Here is a 19,410-nt window from a genome sequence, read left to right on the forward strand (position 1 = left end):
CAAGTAAAGACAATATTATAAACTTTTTAAAGTACAGTAGAACCCTGTTTGTTTGTCCGGTTTAATTGGGATTGGGGCTAGATTAGATAATCAAAACGCTGAATAAACTGGACAATGGGAAAATACGATGCTGCAACACCATCTAGTGGCCCCAGGAGAGATCACCTACTTCTGGCCCTGGAGTCCTGGTTGGTAGGTAAATGCAGAGAGCTGGTTAGGGAGGGTTGGATAAATGGGGTTCTACTGTATAAAATTAACAGAAGATTAACATTTTAAGAAGTGTATGTATCCTATTCTCTTGCACTACATTTAGTTGAAATAGTGAGAATTTGAAAAAATGTTAAGGGCTTGGTCCAAAGCCTATTAAGTCAATGGGAGCCCTAAATCAGTAAAAAGAAAAGGAGTACTGGTGGCACCAGAGACTTTAGTCTCTAAGGTGCCACCAGTACTCCTTTTCTTTTTGCGAATACAGACTAACACGGCTGCTACTCTGAAACCTAAATCAGTAAGTCTCTTTAGTTTATATTAGACTTAATCCTATGTTAGTATAACACAGTCCGTATGCCAGCACCTAAACTTTTGATCTATAAACCAGACGTAAGAAATTAGGTCCAGTTTTGGAAGATAGTTTCATCATTAACTTTTATAATGAAGCACAATAGGAAAAATGGTGTGTTTGTATATCTGTGCTCGCAATTTCTTTTGTTTGCATGGACGTGCTTTCATAATCATAAGTAAAATTCAAATTTATGAAGTATAAAAATCCTTGTGACCTGACTAAAGTTTTTAATACCATTCAGATGAAATACAGATTGGGGATGGAGAGTGGGAAATGAGATGATTGACATACACCAGTGTGGAATTGTTGGGGTAAAGAAATTAGTGGGGTAATATAGTCCTAATCCTAATCCTCCTTATATATTTTTTGCTATTCACTAGTTTAAAAAAAAAAAAATGGAAGTTTTTTGAGTCAAGCGTTGCGTAAAGCTATAGTGTCCCATTTGTAGGTGTCCAAGTATGTTTTTACTCTCTTTACAGATTGATTGTTAGAAATTTTTGGAGTGATGAAACTAGGTTACCTACAAATACCCTCGATCGTATGTTGGCTTTGTTAAATTCCTTTTACTCTACCAAGATAGAAACCCAATATTTGAGTTTAGCGACGAATTTTCTGCTTGAAATGACCAGCAAGAGCCCAGATTATTCCAGAAAAATGTTTGAGCATCCACTTTCTGAATGCAGATTTCAGGTGAATTGTAATATTTTTGTAATGCTATAGAACTATGCAGCAGTGTCCAATTATCAATTACCTTAGTAGGAGTTAAATAGAGCTGAAGTAATGAAGGAGACTGTTGAACGTGTGCTGCATTCTACATAAGTAACAGCTGAGGCAGTCATGGGTTATTCAAGATTTTAGGAGTTTGATATGTATTTTGGGAGGATAACTTCATATTTTTAACGTGAACTTTTATTTTAAAAAAGTGAAGGTAAGAACTTATAACTCAAGTGGTAATTATATATGATGTATGCTAATTGTCAGAGATCCTTTTGTTAGATTGTGTTGTGTGCTAATTAAATAAATAAAAAGGGCACTTATAGCTTGGAAAGATAACTGAATAAATAATCAAATTGGGGGTTCTAGTGTTACAGCAGAATAGCAGAATTGATACTAAATGACTGCTTTGTATTTGAACCAGGATCATGCAATGTTACTGAAATATGACCAGTTGTCATATGGTTCTGTATGTTAAGGAGACCAGTCAATACTGAATTTAAAGTGATCTATTACATACTAGCCATTTTATCTCAATGATGGAAAAAAGTTTCAATTCCCTGTGCTCTTATTAAAATCTTTTTGCATGTATAGGACTTCACTATTGATTCTAACTGGCGTTACCGAAGTACTGTTCTCACACCAATGTTTGTGGAGACTCAATCTTCCCAAAGTGCCAAGAGGAATCGGTCACAAGAAGGATCCCTTTCAACTCCGGGGTCACTAGGTGGTCAAGTGAGGGCTACCCAACAGCAGTATGAATTCACACCTACACAGAATGTCAGTAAGTATAGATCAGCGTGTTCTGGAGCTCTCCTGTTCCCCAAAGCAACAATTCTACTTTCCTTATTCCTTTTGTGTATGCTTTTTTTAAAAAGCAAAGGTGTAAGTAAATGTAATACTTTGTGTATCATTTTTATGAAAACATCTAAACCCTCTGGTCAGCTGTAAATTTAAGTACTGTATATACTCGATCATAAGCCGGTTCGTTTATATGCCGACCCCCGCCCCAAGATGGATAAGTAAAAATGGAAAAAATGTTATGACCCATTCATAAGCCAACCCTATAATTCAGGGGGAAGCAAACTTTGGCTCCCGGACCATCAGGATAAGCCACTGGCAGGTTGAGATGGTTTGTTTACCTCGAGTGTCCGCAGGCACCGAGGAAAACCTAAGTAAACAAAAAGAAAAGGAGTACTAGTGGCATCTTAGAGACTAACAAAATAAATTTGTTAGTCTCTAAGGTGCCACAAGTACTCCTTTTCTTTTTGCGAATACAGACTAACATGTCTGCTACTCTGAAAGCTGTCATTAAGTAAACAAAGTGTCCCAGTGCGCCAGCTGCTTACCCAGATGAGCCGGGACAGCAACTGGTGGGGAAATTTTTTGTCGGGGAGAAACTGGGTGTCGGGGAATAACCCCTGTGACCATCGCCCCATGTGACCCCCACCCCTAGCCTGGGACCCCCACACTCTCCACATCCCATCCCTTCCCACCTTATCTGGGGAGGGCCAGACTGGGCTGCGCAGCCGCAGCATGTTCCAGTGAGCTGGGCCAGGCGGCACGGCCACAGTGTGCTCCGGCGGACCAGGTGGCACGGCCACAGCCTGCTCTGATTGGCTACAGCTGCTTTGGAGGCTAGGGGGAGAGTAGCGTGGCCAGAAGTGGAGAGACTCTGGCCCCACCTCTTCCCTTCTGGCTCTGCTGGCTCAGTTGGCTGTGCTGCCTCTCCTTGCTCCCTTTGTTGGGGGAGGGGCTGTGTCCCACCTCTCTCTCTCTATACCCGTTCATAAGCTGACCCCCTTCTCTGGTGCTTCCCTTTTTTACTAAAAATATTTGGCTTATGAATGAGTATATGCAGTATGTTACTAATTTGTTCCTATTCCAAAATAGTAAGCATACACACTTAGTTTGCATTGATCTTATTTTTTTAAGCCTCATGTCCAATTAAAAAGATTGGCCTCCCAGATGAACATTTTACTTCCTATTCTGTTTAGGTGCAAAAATGCAGCATTCATTAGATAACTGGACTCTTCTTCTTTGCTTATGAGTAACGTGCCTCAAGTGGCAAGTGACCAGGATTCATCACTGAATTTGGTCCACTGGTTGGATCATTAGCTTGCCCGGGCTGGGTACTGATGGGGACCAAGATGTGAATGCTGATTTCCCCCCATAATTGGGCTATAAATATGGGAACTGTGCCCTTTTTGGAAGGAAATTTTGTGCATGTTTTGACTTAAATACTGATACTTCATTTTTCTGCTTTTTACAGGTGGGAGAAACTCTTTTAACTGGCTAACAGGAAGCAGCATTGACACATTGGCAGAGTATACAGTCCCTTCATCATCCGAATCATTGTCCTCATCCATGCTGTTTGCTAGCAAGCGGAGTGAGAAATCACAGCGGGCAACCTTAAAACCATTGGGACCCAATTTTGGGAAGAAAAGGTTGGGTTTGCCAGGAGATGAGGTGGACAGCAAAGCTAAAGGTATTGATACCTTATTGATGCAATGCCAATGTAATATATATAATTTTTTTGTTAAAGAAAAACTGATTCTGTGTGCTAGTGAAGTAGGTGGCAGGACATCATCTTTGGGATGTTGTAATGAAGGGACAATCTGGAAATTTTGCTTCCTGTCATATCTGATGTAAGGAGCATGTCAGATGTGAGTCCTTCAGTTTGAGTGGGCTACTGTACCTGACTTAAATATATATAATTAAGTATATCAAATGTGGCTGTTCATAATATAGATGGTGGCTGAGTAGTGGAATTATTTAGGTGTCTACAAAATGGAATGTTGTTGGCTAAAATGATACGGTGGGTAACACCTCCATTGTCTAACACCAGCATTCCTTATTTATGTTCCTTGTTCTCTCCATGGTGACCAGAAAGCAAATGTCAGGGAAATCTATATTTTCTTGTATCTTCTAGATTTGTCTGATTTGTCTCCATAAATAAACCTAACAAGTAATAAATATTGAAACAATTACACCAGACCCTCTCTAGAATGCGGGATTTGGGATCCATGCGCAGTACCGCGTTATAACGGGGACCGCATTAAAATGAATTGCAATTAAAGTAATTAAATTTGGGATCCATGGCCGTGACCGTGTTATATGTGAATTTGCGCTATATAGACATGCATTCTAGCGAGGGTCCGGTGTATTTCTTTTTCAAATAATTTGAGTAGTGCCTCAGACATTTTTCAAATGGATTCCAATTTGGCTGCAGAATTAATCACTGTTCTTATAAATCAGTCTCTGAAAAAGAGCTATCACTTATCCACTCCATGTCTGAAAAACACTAGCATCGTTCTGGAATTGCTTAGAGGTTTTTTGTATAGTTAGTTAAAAATAGTGTGAGGCAGACAGCTCTGGAGTTTGACCCCTTCAACATGGACAATGTACCTCATGCTGCCAGGTCAAGGTACTTCAACCCTGTTTTGAAAGGAATATACTCAAAGTAAGGCCATGTCTACACTATGAAAGTACTCCAATTTTACAGAAGTCGATTTTTGGGAACAGATCGTAAAAAGTCGAGTGCATGCATCCACACTAAGCACATTAATTTGGCGGTGTGCGTCCACAGTACTGTGGCAAGTGTCGACATTCCGAACGGGGTGCACTGTGGGTAGCTATCCCACAGTTCCTGCAGTCCCTGCTGCCCATTGGAATTCTGGGCTGAACTTCCAATGCCTGATGGGGCCAAAAATTTGTTGTGGGTGGTTATGGGTAAATGTCGTCAGTCAACCTTCCCTCCCTCCCTCTGTGAAAGCAACGGCAGACAATTATTTCGCACCGTTTTCCCTGGATTGCCTGAGCAGATGCCATAGCATGGCAAGCATGGAGCCCATTCAGCTCACCGTAGCAGTTACGACCATTGTAAAAACCTCACGCATTATCATGCAGTTTATGCAGAACCAGCACCTGAAAAACCAGGCGAGGAGGCAATGGCAGTGCAGTGATGAGGACATAAACACAGATTTCTCTAAAACTGCAGTCCCCAGCAATTTGGTGATCATGGTGTTACTGGGGCAGGCTCGTGCCATGGAACGCCAATTCTGGGCCCAGGAAACAAGCCCAGAGTGGTGGGACCGCATAGTGTTGCAGGTTTGGGGTGATTCCCAGTGGCTCCGAAACTTTCGCATGCGTAAGGGCACTTTCATGGAACTTTATGACTTGCTTTCCCTGGCCCTGAAGCACAAGAATACCAAGATGAGAGCAACCCTTACAGTTCACAAGCAAGTGGCAATAGCCCTGTGGAAGCTTGCAGTGCCAGACAGCTACCGGTCAATTGGGAATCAATTTGGAGTGGGCAAATCTACTGTGGTGGTTGCTGTGATGCAAGTATTCAACACAATCATTGAGCTGCTGCTATCAAAGTTAGTGACTCTTTGGGAAATGTGCAGGCCATACTAGATGGCTTTGCTGCAATGGGATTCCTTAACTGTGGTGGGGCTATAGATGGAATGCATATCTCTATCTTGGGACCGGACCACCAGGGCAGCCAGTACATAAACTGCAAGGGGTACTTTTCAGTGGTGCTGCAAGCACTGGTGGATCACAAGGGACGTTTCACCAACATCAACGTGGGATAGCCGGGAAAGGTTCATGACGCTCGTGTCTTCAGGAACTCTGGTCTGTTTAAATGGCTGCAGGAAGGGATTTACTTCCCAGACCAGAAAATAACTGTTGGGGAAGTTGAAGTTATCCTTGGGGATACAGCCTACACCTTAATGCCCTGGCTCATGAAGCTGTACACGGGCACCCTGGACAGTAGTCAGGAGCTGTTCAACTATAGGCTGAGCAAGTGCAGAATGGTGGTAGAGTGTGCATATGGATATTTAAAGGGTCGCTGGTGCAGTTTACTGACTCGCTCAGACCTCAGCGAAACCAATATTCCCATTATTATTGCTGCTTGCTGTGTGTTCCACAATCTCTGTGAGAGTAAGGGGGAGACGTTTATGGCGGGGTGGGAGGTTGAGGCAAATCGCCTGGCCGCTGAATGCAAGCAGAGCGGTTAGAAGATCATAGCAGGAAGCGCTGCGCATCGGAGAAGCTTTGAAAATCAGTTTTATGACTGGCCAGGGTACTGTGTGACGCTTCTGTTTGTTTCTCCTTGATGAAAACCCGCCCCCTTGGTTGCCTCTAAATTCCCTGTAAGCCACCCGCCCTCCCCCCTTCGATCACAGCTTGCTTGCAAAGGAAATAGTCACTATAGTTTAAAAAACATGCATTCTTTATTAATTGATTATAAAAATAGGGAGATAACTCACAAGGTAGCCCGGGTGGGGTGTGGGAGAAGGGTAGGAGGGAAGGAAAAGGCCACTTTGAAACGTGTTGAATGACAGTCTTCTATTGCTTGGACTGTCCACTGGGGTGGAGTGGTTGGGTGCCCGGAGCCTTCCCCCCCCCCCACGTTCTTGGGCATCTGGGTGAGGAGGCTATGGAACTTGCGGAGAAGGGAGGGCGGTTAAACAGGGGCTGCAGCAGCAGTCTGTGATCCTGCTGCCGTTCGTGAACCTCCACCGGACGCCAGAGCATGTCCTTTTGATCCCACAGTAGTCCCAGTGATGCATTATGCCTCCTCCAATCTTCGTGCCGCCACCTCTCCTCATGTTCATCAGCCGCTTTCCTGTACTCTGCTATTGTGTCCCTCCACACATTCTGCTGAGCTCTGTCTGTACCGGACGACTGCATGAGCTTAGAGAACATTTCATCGCGCATGCATTTTTTTTTTTTTTTTTTTTGCTGCCTTATCTGAGAGAGCCTTTGGGACAGAGGAGGGAGGCTTGAAATGTTTGCAGCTGCTGGAGGGGAAAAAAGGGAGTGAAGTATTTTAAAAAGATATGTTTTTACAGAACAATGGCTATACTTTTTCACGGTGAACAACACTATTCACATTACATAGCACATGTGATTTTGGTACAAGGTCGCGTTTTGCATCTTTATATTGAGTGCCTGCAGCTTTGATGTTAGAGATCACACACGCAGGGCCGGTCAACAGAATTCGGCTTGCAGGCAGCCATGGTAAGCCATAGTCTTTCGGCTTCTGCAACCTTCATAACAGCAGCGCTCTCCTCTCCCATACCAAGCAAAGCACGTTGAGTTGGCCATTTAGTAGTGCAGTTTTCCTGTTAACGTGCCACAGCAGAAACCAAACTAAACCCCCCGCCCCATCTCCCCGAATCCAATTCTCTGGGATGATCGCTTTACCCTTCTCCCCACTGCGTGGCTGGTATCAGGGAAGATCCCTGCTAGCCAAACATGAACAGCTCAGTGCCAGTGCCCTCCCCCCACCCTCCCCACTGCGTGGCTAACTGCGGGGAGAATTTCTTTTCAGCCACAGGCAAACAGCCACTTCTGAATGTCCCCTTAATTAAATTCCCCTCTTTCAACCAGGTTACCATGAACAATATCACTCTCCTGAGGATAACACAGAGAGATAAAGAATGGATGTTGCTTGAATGCCAGCAAACACCGGGACCATACACTGCCAGGCTTTGTCATGCAGTGATACTCGATTACTTGCTACTAGCATGGCATGGTAAAGTGTCCTACCATGGAGGACAGAATAAGGTTGCTTTCCCCAGAAACCTTCTGCAAAGGCTTTTAGAGGACCTCCAGGAGAGCTTCATGGAGATGTCCCTGGAGGATTTCCGCTCCATCCCCAGACACATTAACAGACTTTTCCAGTAGCTGTACTGGCCACGAATGCATCCCAAGTCCTCAGGGCTACATAATCATTAAAAAACTCTTGCTTCTATAACATGTATTATATTTAAAAAGGTACAGTCACCAGAGGTCCCTTCTCCAGCTTGGTTGGGTTGGAAGGGTATTTCAGTCAGGGTGATAAAAAGATCTTGGCTGTCGGGGAGAACGGTGTGCTGTGTGCTCTCCTCAAGCTTGTCGTTGTCCTCCTCATCTTCCCCTTCCGCAAAATCCTCAGCCATGGCGGAGAGTACCCCATCATCGAAGTCCATGGACGGGGTGGGGTAGTGGCAGTGGCCCCCTCCTAGAACTGCATGCAGCTTAGCATAGAAGCGGCATGTCTGGGGCTCTGTCCCGGAGCGTCCATTTGATTCTTTGGTTTTCTGGTACGCTTGTCTGAGCTCGGCAAGTTTCTCGCGGCCCTGTGTTGTGTCCCTGCTGTAGCCTCTGTCCTTCATGGCCTTGGAGATTTTTTGAAATGTTTGGCATTTCGTCTTTTGGAACGTAGTTCTGATACACGGATTCGTCTCCCCATACAGTGATCAGATCCAGTACCTCCCGTTCGGTCCATGCTGGAGCCGCTTTTGATTCTGGGACTGCACGGTCACCTATGCTGATGAGCTCGCCTGGCCAAACAGGAAATGAGATTCTAAAGTTCCCAGGGCTTTTCCTGTACATCTGGCCAGTGCATCAGAGTTCAGAGTGCTGTCCAGAGCGGTCACAATGGTGCACTGTGGGATAGCTCCAGGAGGCCAATACCTTTGAATTGCGTCCACATGAACCCTAATTCGAAACGACGATGTCAATTTCAGCGCTAATCCCTGCGCTGAGGAGGAGTACAGAAATCGGTTTTAAGAGCCCTTTATGTCAGGGGGAAAAAATGGCTTCATTGTGTGGACGGGTGCAGGGTTAATTTGATTTAACGCTGCTAAATCTGACATAAACTCGTGGTGTAGACCAGGCCTAAGAAGAGGTAGTTCAGTTTCCATGCCAATCAATCCATAGTCTTCCTGTTGAGACTGCTAGCCGGGTGTCTGTTGTGATGGTGTAAGTTGTTTATGGGCACCTGTTTACTAAGATTTGAACTGAGATCACAGATTGATTTTCATATAGGGTCCCACTGAACAGCCATTGGAATGATTCTTGTCCATTACTGTCCTGCATTGGATTTGTACCACTGAGGCTTGAGATGGAAAACCGTATAATCTATTACCAACTCTCTTAATCTGTCCAACTCTGTTGTTTACAGAAACTGCAAACATGCTGAATGCTTTTCAGAACTTGGCTAAAATACAATACTTGGCCTGAGGCGCTTACACTCTATTTATTACATAGACAATAGTGACAATAGTACAATTCACTCACAGATTTTTACATACTTACAGGTCAGACATAGAATGTACATGAGGAAGTGCTGATGAAAATTGATTGAAATAAGTTAAGTTAAGGTTGTTTTTAAAGGGGATAGCTATAAGGGTGGATACTCAAAACGTGTGTGTAAATTGTTGGTGCTTACTCATTATTTATTAGGTATAGATGAACGGGCAGAAATTCTAAGGTTGCGCAGGCGTTTCTTAAAGGACCAAGAAAAACTCAGCTTGATTTATGCAAGGAAAGGTGTTGCTGAACAGAAACGAGAAAAGGTTTGTTTGCTTCTTAATAGTTAGTGGTTAAAATCTTTGACTGACGGGATGTGTTAGCTGTTTTTGAGAAGTCTGATATTTTACCTATAGAAGCATCATGTCATTGGAAAATTATGGAGTTGGGTACCATTGTAACAGAACCTATCTAGGTTCTTCCAGAGATGGTATCTGCAATTATGTATTGCAAGTTTTATAATATATTTGTGTGTGTAAAGCTGAGTGTGACTTAAACTTCTCCAGCAGGGAAAGTGCTGGGGGTATTTACTCCAAACTCCCATATTGTGTGGGGGTATTGGACTATATGTGATTTTGTGCACCATTTGTATCACGATGGTGCAAGTTAAAAATGAAGGGCTATTTTTAACTCTAAATTCCTCAACTGTTGTGGTATACTGTGAAACTCTAAAATTACTTAAATGTTTCTTGTTTACAGAGGGCATAGTTTTCCAATGTAGATGTCTTATTTAGGTGTGTAACTTTAATATGTCCTATGAATCTGGGTGATAACCATCCACAAGTTCCAGTATCTTCGGTGAGAATTGAGGGTATTCATCACCTCTGAAAATCACCCACCCCCCCTTTTAGATGCCTAAATATGGATTTAAAGTGACTATTTTTAGATACCTACATTGGAAAACTGGCCAGTTTCTGTACTCTACTCAAGATCTGCAGATACATGCAAACCTGATAACATGTCCAGTGAGCCCTGTTCTATAATGCATCTCTGACAGCGTTCACCCTCAGGTACAGAATATGAAATGGCTGATGGAGTAACCTGAAATGTCACAAACACAATGTCACAAATGTCACAAACACATAGTATGTGTTTTGTACAGCATGTAGCACAATGGGGTCCTGATCTATGATGAGCTCCTAGTAACTATGAATAATAATATTTTAGCCTGTGTAAAATGTGATACTGGATTTCCTTCAGGGTTTATAGATTGCAGATTACCGTGTGTCAAGTCTTAACAAAATTATCTAAAATAATTTGTAGTAGCTATTTATTTAACCCATTAATGTTAGATGTGTAATATTCACCTTTCTCACATTTTTGAAGACTCTTGTAGGTTTAATGAGGGTCATGTTACTAAAAATTGCAAGCACTGTTGCCTAGGAACTGATGGAACTGGATGGGAAAGTACACATGGACAAAGCCTCGCATCAATATTATGTCTGATGGGGCAGCAGGAGTGAATAGATACCAGCCAAAAAACATTTCTAGTGCTCTGGGAGTTTCACCAAAGCTCTTGTTCCCCCATGACATATCTCTTGTATTCTTTTGAAAGAGTGATCCATTTAGGAGGAAGGCGAGGCATAGAGCTGTGGAGATAAAAAAGCCCAAAAGAGCAGGAGGAGGAAGAGGAAGGATTTGAGCAGAAGAAAAGAAATTGCAGTCTCGTCCCCTTACTAGCGTGCACGCTCTTCCAAGATGTAGAAATGCAATTCCAGGTGGTCTGGATAGCAGTAGCAACATACATGTAATTTTTTTGCAGGGAATAGGGAGGAAGCAAACCCCAAGCCCTTTTTACTGTTAATCCACCCTCCTGTCCCCTTGCCAAAGCCCATCAATAGTTTCACTTGTATAAAAGCAAAAAGGCAGAGGAATCTGGAGAGGAAAGTAAATGTTTGTGTACATGACAGAGTTGCATCTGTTTACTTTAAGATGTAATTAAAAACTGATTTAGTTAAACTGGTGCAAAAGGCTGTTTGGATAGTCCTATTTCATTTTAAAGCAGGTTTATTTCTGTTTAGCTTAAATTAATTAGGAATAAGTTTAAGCCAAAATGAAACAATCCATTCTTAAAACAGATTTATGCACTGGTTTAGGCAAATTGGTTAAAAAATTGACTTAAGGTAAACTAATGCCACTTCTGTAGACAAGGCCTAAGATACAGTGGTACTAAGGAAGGGTGAAAGTAGCTTTAGAAAGAGGCTTTGTTTTTACAGAACAAGATCATTTTGGTGTTTGGTTTTAACTCCTTATTATGATTTCTGTAACTCTTTTTAGCCATTAACACTTATGAGAGTTTTTAAAGGAATTGTTAATAAATGTGATCAAGTTTATATCTCCTCCATTAAACCAGAAACAGATTTCACTGAGTAGGTATTATGTGATCTTTTGTCTCTATATGTAATCAAGGCTGCTTTTTTGCTGGCAATTGTTGCAGGAGATAAAATCTGTGCTGAAGATGAAGCATGATGCTCAGGTCACGCTGTACAGGAGTTACCGACAAGGAGACCTTCCTGATATCCAGATTGAATACGGCAGCTTAATCACTCCTCTGCAGGGTGTGGCACAGGTCTGTCTTCTGTTCACAAGTCATTAGCCAAATGTTCCCAAACTGTTCTTTGCCAGACAAATTGAGTTTGAAAAAAGCTTGGTTGTTACATGAATCACATTAGTGATTCGGGGTGCCTGAGTTGTAGGGTAACCAGCTTGAAGCACCTTAAAGGAGCCAGGTTTTCAGATGGGGGGTGTTCAGTACTTTCTGAAAATCAGGCTCCTTTAAAGTGTCTTAATCTGGGGAACCAAAAATGAAGAAAAGGGTATAGCTGGCCTTTTACTCTGTTTCCCAGTTGGGAATAGCTACAGTTGTAGACTGGACTCCTCATCACTTTTGATGGTCAGGCTCTCACAGCATCTTTGGCCATCCTAACCCTCACCCGCTCTATCACAGTAGCATAGCTAGGAATAAGGGTACATAAGTCAGGCTTCATGAATAGTTTGCCTAAACTCCAGTCCCACTAAAGATCAGGGTGGGTTTAGGCTCTGTTACCCTTGCAAATATCTACCCCAGTTCAATAATGTGTGTGAATTTGGGCTGATACTGTTCATCTCTATCTCTTTGCTCCATCCTCACACATTGATGACGTCCTATTCTGTCTTTTGAGCCAGCTGATTTCTTGTCCTGTCTCATGTCTTTGGGAGGGTATTGGCTCTCTGCTCCCAAGCAGCAAGGTTTTCAGGGGAGATTGGGAAGGACACCTGGAAGTAATTACTACCTCTCCTAGTCCTTTCAAATGGCATGGCTGGGTGGGATGTGAAGAATAGGATACATTCTGAGCCCTCAGTCCCTTCTATAGACAATGGTATACACACTCACTGAACAGGTTTCATAGAAAACTCCTTATTTCATACAGTAAAAGTACAGGTTTCAGAGTAGCAGCCGTGTTAGTCTGTATTCGCAAAAAGAAAAGGAGTACTTGTGGCACCTTAGAGACTAACAAATTTATTAGAGCATAAGCTTTCGTGAGCTACAGCTCACTTCATCAAATGCATCCGATGAAGTGAGCTGTAGCTCACGAAAGCTTATGCTCTAATAAATTTGTTAGTCTCTAAGGTGCCACAAGTACTCCTTTTCTTTTTAGTAAAAGTACAGGGTCACATTTCACATATGTTTTGAGTGAGTCATTTAAAAGATGCTGTATTAAGTAGATCTTCCTCAAAATATCTAATATAGGTGAAGAAAACTAGTGGTCCCCTCCCACTGCCCTCCCCTCCCCCCCAAATCCTTTCAAAAGACTCGACACTTCAAATTTGGGCCACTTAGTCTGGAATACACCATACTTGGCATGCAATGAGGACCTTCTTTCTAGCATTCTGAGCTGAAATCAGTTACATTGTCTTAGTCACTTGTACTATGGCGTTATTGGTAATTTACAGAGAGATCCAGCGTTGGCCAAGCAGCTCTTCAGCTGTTTGTTTACTGGAATTTTGAAAGAAATGAACAAATTTAAGAATCCTTCTGAGAAAAACTGCATCACCGAGGAGCTGCTGCAAAACTTCAACCGCTTCCTGAGCACAACTGTGTCTTACTTCCCACCATTCATAGCCTGCATCCAGGTAAAACTTTTTGTGTGGTGTGTCATCTCTGTCTACCCTAATGCTGATGAATTATGGTGTCACAACTAATTCCAGGAAGTACATTTTAATCCTATTAGAGGGTTAAGCCAAAGAAAAAGATGGAATATAAATGGAGGCAAAGAGTGAATGAAGATGACAAATAACTGTTCTGTAAAAGTGAGAATGATGTGACATAGCAAATCCTTCCTACAGTTTTGTGTTCCATGTGTACTAAATAATAGATACCAGATATGTGACTTAGACCAGAATGTTGAAAGCTAAGTCTCCATTCAGGAAGATGAAACCAGTTGCTCTATAGCACCACCACATGTTAGTTAAAGACCTGTCCATTTTAATGTAAACATTTTCTTCACCCTGCCTGGCTAGTTTCTCACATGTACGCCAGAGGGGACATATTGGGAAGTGCTGGTATAGATCTTCATAATGCTATACTTCCTTTCCTTTCTTACATAATTTGATGAGCAGCTGAAAATAATAGTGATGGCATTAAAGTATCATCACTTGGCAATTTGAAGTAGCACCCACTGAGGTAAATAGGGTGGATCACACCTCAGAGCTACTGTTTCAGGCTCTCTGCAAATTCAGGCATGCATTACTACATCTGGTACATTGAAGTCACATTTTGAAGGTGTTTTTTCTGCAACCACAACAGAGATACTTGTTTTTAAATAAAAGTTCAGAGAATAATTGAGAAGTCTGGGCATCCCAGCTAATCCTTCAGACTCAGTCAGGGGCATGAACTTCACATTTTTGGAAATGCTGCATTAAGAAATACTTTGAGGTGTAAGGCTCACAAACATTGATAGCATTTGTTTTTTTTTCCAGCAACTCTTATTCATTGCTTGGCAATGTCTTCAGTTTATTCCCTTACAATAATTACCAATGTACTTTCACTAGTGATGCAGACAGCTTCCTGCTGAAGGGAAAGTTGTTCCCATTGACACTGATCCTCGAGCCTTTCTCCTTTGTATCCTCTTTGATGTGTTTCCGTATCACCAACACACAATTTTTAATAGCGTGTCAACTCCAATTTTACGTTAATTTTCTAAGATTCTAGTAAAATTTATGGTTATCCAAGTAATCACAGTAATAATTAAAAACTTCTCCTATATAAACCTCGCTATAGTTAACATCTCTTCTCATTTGGGTTAATTTTGATCAGTCCATTTGTAGCTTATGAAACTCTGAAGTCACCTCAAAAATAACATGCCTTTAGAAAGGCAACTAGTTTAGCTTCAACTCTCTAGCACACAAATTTGAAAAACCTAATCTGTGGCAGCAGGTGTCATTCTTACTACGGTGAAACGCTGCTGTTCTGCAAATCATGTCTAGTGTCAAGCCAGTTTTCTAAACTGTGATAACCTCACTTCCTAGCACTTAATATTTGCACGTATGAAAAATTACAGCTTTCTATTTACTTTCCTCTCTGCAGCTGCACATAAAGCTGAATGCTTTGGGAATTATTCTGAGCTTTCCAGGCCAGCATCTCACTATGGCTTTCTATTCATCACGTATTCCCTATTGACTCTCTCTTTTTTTTTTTTTTTTTTTTTTTTTTGCTGGTTCCCAAGCTCAGTATTTTGTTACTTGCATTGAACTGTGCTCCCTGCCTGTTCTCCTCTATCAATATCATTGTTGTATTTTGGCAGCTCGCTGTATGAAATTTCAGAAAATTATGGAAAAATAAAAGTAAGATGAAGATACACAGCAACTAAATTGTGAGATTCTGCTTCTGCTGTTACTTTTCACCTTTAAACTTAATAAAAAGCACAGGAATGGAGCTCAGAGAAGTGACCTGGTATTTTCACCAGCTGCTGCATAAATGTGGGGTTGGAAGTGAAAACAATTTAAAATTATTCATGAGAATGGCTTAATTTTTTTTAGATGTCTGGTTTGAAATATTTAGGTTTCAGAGTAGCAGCCATGTTTGTATGTATTCGCAAAAGGAACAGGGGGCACCTCAGAGACTAACAAATTTATTTGAGTATAACCTTTTGTGAGCTACAGCTCACTTCATCGGATGCATTTAGTGGAATAGTTATGTTTCTGAACATTCTAAGCCTGGACTTGGCTTTATCTCTCATCTCAAGGCCTTCTTGCCAAAAATTAGGTAGGAGACGTGATATTCTTTTTCGAGAATGTGGGTGCTCCACTTTAGGTGTCTTGATGCCCTGCACTTGTAATGAGAGATTTGTGGTAGCCGCCTTGTGCCGCTCCGAGTGGTTACATAGCGGTGCGCGGCCAACGGTCCCCCAGTTCCTTCTCTACCACCTTTGGCTTGAGATGGAGCGATTAGCAGCACCCTCTCCTAATTCAGAAAAAAAATATAGTAGATAATTCATAGGGTAATATTAGCTTAGTTGTAGTTAGCTTCCTTTTCCCCTTGCCCTACTCTAATTTCTTTAATTTAATCAAAAAAATATTTTTTTTTCCCTTCTACCTCTCCTGTCTCTGACAAGCATATAGCCTTAGCCTCAAACAGGGTTTACCCTTGTTTTTCCTCTGAGACCGACTCAGGAGTGCCAGGCTCACCTGGTTTTAAATGCCGCCTAACTTGTACGCTCTTCATACCGGTCTCTGACGGCCACGCTCAGTGTGTCCGCTGCCTCGGTGAGACACACGTTATTCAAAAGTGTCCGCATTGCAGAAAACTGGTGGCCAGGACAAGAAAAGCCAGGCATCTCCAACTGAATCTCCTGATGATGGAGAAATCCCTCAGGCCAGCCTTCAACCCCACGTCCAGGTTGCACCCTGGTCAACGATCGCCAGCGTCAGCCTGTGATAGGAGCTCTGCTCCAACAGCAGCTGTCAAAGAGCCTGTTCTTAGACAGGTTGCAAAAAACAGTCGCAGACATTCCTGCATTGAGAGTCGACCAAAAGAAAGCAATTTCCTGATGAAGGATCTGCCCCGGGACCGACGGCACCGCGAGTTCCTGACGAGCTAAAGACCCTATGCGGGCAAGCTCTAATGGAGTTTCACGTACTAAAGTGAAACCTTCCAACTCGGCACCCATAGAACTGAAGATGATCTTGGCACCGAGCGGTACAATGGTGCCACCTGCCATGACTAGCATCATTTGAGGCCTGAGGAAGTACCTGACCACTACAGCAAGGGGTTGTCATACCCCCCTACTTCAGGCTATGTTACCTCTTATTCTGGAGTACCTCCTGCACCTGAAACAGCAAGGCCTGGCAGTGTCGTCCATAAAGATACATCTAGTGGATATCTCAGCTTTCCATCCCGGAATCTCGGGACACTCAGTTTTCGCCAACCCCATGGTTGGCCATTTTCTCAAGTGCCTGGACCAGCTACATCCCCAGATTAGACAGCCTGTTCCTGCATGGGACCTTAATTTGGTCCTCTCCAAATTAATGGGGCCCCTATTAGAGCCATTGGTGACTTGCTCCTTCCTCTACCTGTTGTGGAAGGTAGCCTTCCTAGTGCCTATTACATCAGCAAGAAGAGTGTCTGAATTGAAGACCCTTACCTCAGACCCACCTTATACGGTTTTCCACAAAGACATGGTGCAGCTGAGACCTCACCCGACTTTTCTACCTAAAGTGGTGTTTCATTTCCATACCAGCAAAGACACATTCCTGCCTGTTTTTTTTTTTTTTTTTTTTTTAATCCAAAACTGCATACCAGCAGCGTGAGCATAGGCTGCACTTCTTGCATTACTGGTCTCATCTCAAATAATATCTTCCTGGATCACGTCCTATATCTGTGTTGCGAGCTGGCCAACACGCCAGCTCCAGCATTTACGGCACACTCCACAAGGGCATAGGCCTCATCGGTGGCATCCCTGGCCCAGGTCCCAGTGCAAAAAATTTTCATGGCAGCAACTTTGTCCTCCGTGCATATGTTCACCTCTCGTTACACCATCGTCCAGCATGCCACAGATGATGCAGTCTTCAGCAGAACAGTGCTTCAATCCGAGATTCCGTAACTCTGACCCCACTGCCTTTGTAAGACTTGAGTCATCTAATTGAATCGATATGAGTAATCACTCGAAGAAAAAAAAATGGGTACTCCCCTTCTCATAACGATTGTTCTTTGAGATGTGTTGCTCATATCCTATCTGCCTTCCCCTCTGTTGGAGTATCCGGCAAGAAGGAACTGAGGTGGTGCTGGGTTGGCAAGGTCATATATTGGGCACCATGAAGGCACCACTCCAGGGGGCTCCACAGCCAACCCGACAGGTGCTGCTAGGGGAAAAACTTTCTGATGACTGTGCCTGCGGCGCACGCATACCTAATTGGAATCGATATCAGCAACACATCTCGAGGAATGACAAAGAGCCTGCCCCGGTCCCGTTATGAGAAGGTGAGTAACTGTTTTTTACTGAACAGTCGGAGACTAAGGACAAGAAAGACCTGTATCCATAAGTGGAAATGATTCTGCACCTGGTGCAGCACAAGAAAAACAGATCGTACCACAGTCATTCCCCCACCTTGTTATCCTTCCAACTTGTTCTTTGTTGCCCTTATCCATGAAGGTAGCCTTCCTCATTGCCATCACGTCTGCAAGACGAGTGGGAGAATTAGGTGCCCTAATGGCACACCCACCTTATACAACATTCTTTAACAATAAAGTAATCCTGCGACCACATCCAGAGTTCGTACGCAAGGTCGCCTCCTCCTTTCATTTAAATCAATCCATTTACTTACCTGTATTTTTTCCAAAGCCACGTGCAGACGGAAGGGAGACCTCACTCCACATGCTGGATGTTTGCAGAACATTAGCTTTCTACATTTGAAAGAACAAAAACGTTTAGAAAATCACCTAGACTATTGGTTTCCATAACAGGATGCTCAATGGGTCAAACCATTTCAAAACAGAGATTATCCAAATGGATATCTGGATGTATCCATTTGTGTTACCAAAACAACCAACAACTTACAACCTCCAATGGGAGTTCGCACACACCCCACCAGGCACTGGTAGCATCTGTAGCCTATCACTGACATTTTCAAAGCAGCTACCTGGGCATCAGTCCATACTTTCACTAAACACTCTGCTTTAGTACAACAGTTAGCATCAGATGCTCACTTTGGACTTACAGTGTTATCTGCCGTCAAAAGACCAACCCCAAAGTCCCTCCCCTCCACTGAGGGACACTGCTCAACAGTCATCTAAAGTGGAGCACCCCCAGGGGCATTCCTCAAAGAAGAAGACAAGGTTACTCATCTTGAGCGGTAACTGAGGTTTTTCAAGATGGGTGTCCCTGTGCGTGCTCCACTACCCTTCCCCCTCCCCTCTACTTCGGAGTTTGAGGCCAATTCTCTAAGGCAGAGAAAGAACAGGAGGATGGTTGGCTGCGCACTGCTATGTAAACGCTTGATGCGGCGCGAGATAGCTACAGTGCGTGCGCAGCCTAACCACACTGCCACCACAAACCTCCAATTAAAAGCGCAGGGTGTCAAGACACCTAAAGTGGAGTACCCACAGGGACAACCATCTCGAAGAACCTCAGATGCTGCACAAAGTGAGTAACCTCTTTGCTTCTCTAGAGAGGATGAATGTAATTGACATGTGACACTGAACAGCATTCTATGGTCAATCCATTAACCTGAAATCATATTATACAACCTCTAGATGGCTGCCATAAAGAATCACATTAGTTGCCTTCATAAGTAAATTTTTTGGCCACAGTTTCCAATAGTGTATTTTGTTTAGAAGTTTGAGAGTTTTCAGTGTTTCATGAATAAAGCATTAATCACCACTTTAAATTCCAGTAAAAAGAAAAGGCGTACTTGTGGCACCTTAGAGACTAACAAATTTATTTGAGCATAAGCTTTCGTGAGCTACAGCTCACTTCATTGGATGTTAGTCTCTAAGGTGCCACAAGTACGCCTTTTCTTTTTACTGGAATTTAAAGTGGTGATTAATGCTTTATTCATGAAACACTGAAAAC

The 19,410-nt window shown here is 42.8% G+C and overlaps 1 protein-coding gene across 6 annotated transcripts in view; it reads left to right on the forward strand.

Annotated features, from left to right (window-relative positions):
- PRKDC (protein kinase, DNA-activated, catalytic subunit) overlaps positions 1-19,410 on the forward strand; it is a 159,669-nt gene that overhangs the window by 100,020 nt on the left and 40,239 nt on the right. For all 6 annotated transcript variants that reach the window (XM_038388511.2, XM_038388512.2, XM_043507884.1 and 3 more), the window contains 6 exons: positions 1,039-1,249; positions 1,868-2,057; positions 3,546-3,761; positions 9,515-9,627; positions 11,799-11,930; positions 13,295-13,474. In XM_038388511.2, the coding sequence (XP_038244439.1) occupies positions 1,039-1,249; positions 1,868-2,057; positions 3,546-3,761; positions 9,515-9,627; positions 11,799-11,930; positions 13,295-13,474 (1,042 nt within the window). The remainder of the gene's footprint in view (positions 1-1,038; positions 1,250-1,867; positions 2,058-3,545; positions 3,762-9,514; positions 9,628-11,798; positions 11,931-13,294; positions 13,475-19,410) is intronic.

The sequence above is a fragment of the Dermochelys coriacea genome, chromosome 2, assembly GCF_009764565.3.
Source record: "Dermochelys coriacea isolate rDerCor1 chromosome 2, rDerCor1.pri.v4, whole genome shotgun sequence".
NCBI classification, from domain to species: Eukaryota; Metazoa; Chordata; order Testudines; family Dermochelyidae; genus Dermochelys; species Dermochelys coriacea.